This window comes from Volvox carteri, assembly GCF_000143455.1.
Source record: "Volvox carteri f. nagariensis unplaced genomic scaffold VOLCAscaffold_97, whole genome shotgun sequence".
Taxonomy (NCBI): domain Eukaryota; kingdom Viridiplantae; phylum Chlorophyta; class Chlorophyceae; order Chlamydomonadales; family Volvocaceae; genus Volvox; species Volvox carteri.
In genome coordinates this window covers 73,568-77,789 of record NW_003307640.1, presented here as the reverse complement: position 1 = coordinate 77,789, position 4,222 = coordinate 73,568, and the positions used below count along the sequence as shown (strand labels likewise).

General features: G+C 48.6%; 1 protein-coding gene across 1 annotated transcript; it reads right to left on the bottom strand.

The window, feature by feature from the left end:
* Positions 1 to 2,024: 2,024 nt before the first annotated feature.
* Positions 2,025 to 3,505, bottom strand: VOLCADRAFT_108180 (uncharacterized protein; the record flags this gene model as incomplete). Its single annotated transcript, XM_002958514.1, has 4 exons — positions 2,025 to 2,578; positions 2,684 to 2,763; positions 2,998 to 3,187; positions 3,378 to 3,505. The coding sequence occupies 4 exons, from the start codon at positions 3,503 to 3,505 to the stop codon at positions 2,539 to 2,541; spliced, it is 438 nt and encodes a 145-aa protein (XP_002958560.1). The 3' UTR covers positions 2,025 to 2,538.
* Positions 3,506 to 4,222: the final 717 nt, after the last annotated feature.

Here is a 4,222-nt window from a genome sequence, read left to right as displayed (position 1 = left end):
CTACTTCTCATGAGACAACATCATACCTTGGGTTGTTGCTTGGGTTTGGTGCTGCCCAGGTGTGCAGCCATGGCATGAGGAGCGTGGTCGCGATGGTGAAGTCCTATGTTGCCAAGTTGCCATAGAACTCGGCAAAGTCGTCATATTTCATTCCACTGACGGCCAGGAATTCCTCAAACGCTTTGGTGGCCTTATCACCAGCATCACTGCAAACGTTGCTGGGCACGTTTAAAATGTACCGCTCATCTGATGAACCAGTGCAATGGCTGATGATGCCACTCACTTGTCATTCGTTGGCTGCATCATAGCTGCAGCTGGACCTCGTGCATCCTGCGCCTATTGTCCGACGGCTGCGTGGGCTGCATCCCGAATCCACCCACAAAATCATCATTGGCTTCCATTGTGATATTACCTCTTAAGCATCTTTAGAGATTTGGCCTATGGGGTTAGAGAGTAGGGTCGGACTGGAGCCAACTATAGCACAGCCAGAGACTCTTGATCCTGAGTAAGGTAATTATTACAAAGACGATAACACTTGTTAGTTAAGCAGCCTCTCGCACAAATGTGTCCGGTCGTACTTCGCGAATAAAGCCTAAGTACACTCGTCCAAAAAAAGCCAGCCCAATGGGAGCACGTAGCCCCATACACGGACCCATAGGCGCTTACCCCCCGTACAAACGCTATCGGGCCCGTTATGGCTTGAGCCGCTAATGGGCCTGTCCTGTTTACGGGCCGTAAGGGGGGCTGTAATGGGGGGTCCCATTATGGGGGCCCCCGTTACAGGGCATATTCATGGGCTGTAGGCAACCCCACCGCCGGCTGTCCTAGGGTACAAAATACATAGCCCTTACCCGCAAAGGGTTTTAGCCGATGGCTTTCATCACCCTTGGGCTCCCTTCGGTGGAGTCCCCAGCTGGGGGAAACCGAAGGGAGTCCCCATTGGGACATCCACTTTAGCGCTGTGTCAACAGAAACCGAGCATATATGTCATACTTGGTACAGCCATAATACATGTGGAAATCTTGTTGCACTAAGGTTGCAGCCGCATGTTAGCATATTGCATTCCAGCAACTCAGGTTCAATTCCCGCGGAGGGCAACAATATCCTTATTATTTGGTAAGCCCTTGGCCGCTAAGTACTTTGAATTTCTTTTGGATCTTGTTTTAGTCAGGATGGAGGCCATGAGGCCCTGGGGCACATTCATGCGAAATGTGTAGATCCTGGTTAAAAAACAGGATCCAGCGGGAATTCAAATCGACTGCTGTGTCACTTTGAATTTCTTTTGGATCTTGTTTTAGTCAGGATGGAGGCCATGAGGCCCTGGGGCACATTCATGCGAAATGTGTACATCCTGGTTAAAAAACAGGATCCAGCGGGAATTCAAATCGACAGCTGTGTCACTTTGAATTTCTTTTGGATCCTGTTTTAGTCAGGATGGAGGCCATGAGGCCCTGGGGCACATTCATGCGAAATGTGTACATCCTGGTTAAAAAACAGGATCCAGCGGGAATTCAAATCGACAGCTGTGTCACTTTGAATTTCTTTTGGATCCTGTTTTAGTCAGGATGGAGGCCATGAGGCCCTGGGGCACATTCATGCGAAATGTGTACATCCTGGTTAAAAAACAGGATCCAGCGGGAATTCAAATCGACAGCTGTGTCACTTTGAATTTCTTTTGGATCCTGTTTTAGTCAGGATGGAGGCCATAAGGCCCTGGGGCACATTCATGCGAAATTCTTTCCTTCTGTCTAAAAACAGGATCCAACGGGAATTCAAACCGATCGCTGCGTCACAATATGTTACTTTAGCTGCACGGAGAGACAAACTCTTGGCTAACATCACATCTCCCGGACATCTTTGTCGAATCCAAAGCCAACGCCTATTAGGACGGTAACTAAAATTCTGAATGTGGTGGTGGATTCCTATTTCAGATTGCAACCCCCACTGCGATTTGGATTAGACATATATCCTAGTTTGCATATTGGGTTAAAGCAGAGACTACGAATTTAGATCGAAACGTTGCAAGCCGCCGACAAATATTTACATAAGGATGCGTTCATCACAATGCTTCGCATGTGAAAAGAAATGTCCTAAAATGAAGCATACTGCTGAAGCATACTGCATACTGGGACTGGACGCTGCTCAGACACACGACAATTTGACCACTCTACGCCTGCCACGCGAAGCATCTGTCATATTTTGTAGGCAGTCATCCATTCTGACATTGGTGATGAAATGCTATCTTGGATTGAGGAAATACTTCCTCGCTGTCTGCACCTAAGGAATTGCTTGTCTTTATTCACTACTAAAGCAAAGATGTTCCATTCGGCAGAAGTTCAATGTGTGCAGAATACATAAAAATGGAAGCTGCAATGGTTGTTAGTCTGTCATTGACTGCAGGTCGTCGTGAATGCATTGCTATGAACATGTTCACAAGCACACGGTAACCAGATGCCAGATGCCTTCCATGCAACAAGTCCTCCTCCGTGTTGGTCATTTCGTGGAAGAAGTGTTGCCAACATTCAGTACATCTTGATTTCAAGGTCCAAAGTGGATGAAAGTGTTGTACCGCCCGCACCTGAGGGTAAAACAAGGCTCCATTCGTCATGAAGTCATGAATACATAAGCAGCAAAAGATGCTGTCGAAGTTATATTCAATATTTCTCCGGACAAGCACACTCACTGTGGTGAGGTATCTTGCACCTCGCTCATGCTCTGTGTGCAATGCTGTTTTAATGCCAATGTTAAAATCTCGGTTGTCGTCTAGGAAGGCCAGTGAATGCGGCGAGCATGCAGGATACAGCGATTTGATGTGATACTAGTCTCAAATGCCTATATGCATCAAGTAATGTAGATCTGAGCAATCCCGCATGCACTGTGCGATGGTCCGCTGGCCTTGAGGTAGCATCGCTCGCAACACTTCTCCTTCCAACATCTCCATTTCGTCCGCAGTGGTCGTCATCATTTGTATTGACACTTGTACACCTCCACGCTCACAATGCCCGACCTGCGAGGCGAAACCTGGCTGTCATACTGCGGCAGTGCCGACATCCACAAGCACGGTGACAGCTTAATGTAACAAGCCATTCCATACCGCTTTACTTGCATTCTTAAAGGAGAAGTGTTAAGAAAAGGCTCCATACCTTGACAAATTGTCCACGAAGGCTGCAGCTTCAACCGGCGGCTGCTGTGTAGCAGCACCATGGTCTCATATGTCCACGTAAGATGTGCGTTGTAATGCAGATGAGTTCCGTTACCATGCAGGTATTAAGCGCCATGTAGAGAATAGGGAAAAATGCGTGGCTGCGTGGATCTCACGCCGGATATCCTCACATGAGGGCCTTGCGATATCCTCACTTGCGGGACTTATGCCGTACCTCAAGGCCTCTGCGTACCGAGGACGCAAATGAATGTTATCACATGTAAGAACGTTCTCGCCCTGCAGTGCAGCTGAGTGTAACGTCCTGCGTGTTTGAACGTGTCCCCGGTATGCCCTCATGTACATGTACCTACATCGACGCAGTGTCCCTGAAATGTTTAAGTACTTGTGACGAACTTCTGAAAGGCAGATGTGCTTTGTATCCGGTCCTGCTTCTCAAGAAGCACAAATCCGCAACATGTTCGCGCTGTGCAGGCCACCGCAGCCCAACGAACTTCATAGTGCATTAGCCTCGAATGACGGCCTGTGTGTGATCTGTAGCGTGGCCGAGGAGTTGCAGGCAATGAATTTCGATCACGGTGCGTGGACGGCACTCCAGGCAACGGAACGTATTCAACTGGACGTCCGCCTACTATTCATGCAGACAAACTTTATGGGAAACCAAATCCACCATAATTTACATAATAAGAGCGCGGAAACATACAAACCACCCAAGTTGCGGGCTCTGGGACATACAGGCTGCTGTGGACGTCGCATAATGCCCGCTGTACTCTAAGGACAAGGCGCATGCTGCGGGCATCACTGCGGAGGACGTGGAAGCGGACCTATATACTGCTCTCAACGCGAAGGTGCATCCCCCTGGAATACACATTAGTCCGGACTGGTGTTTCTCAACACCCCCTTTATGGATGTGAGAATAAACTTAGGGGTTCTTTGCCCCAAGAACCTTGTCAGCCAGTGTAGCTTTAGGTTTTAAGTCTCTTTGGAGCTTGTGGAGCGCCTTGTGGGGGCACAGGGTTTGCGCCTGGTGCGGAATGGTTGAGCGCCTGTGAGGACATAAGG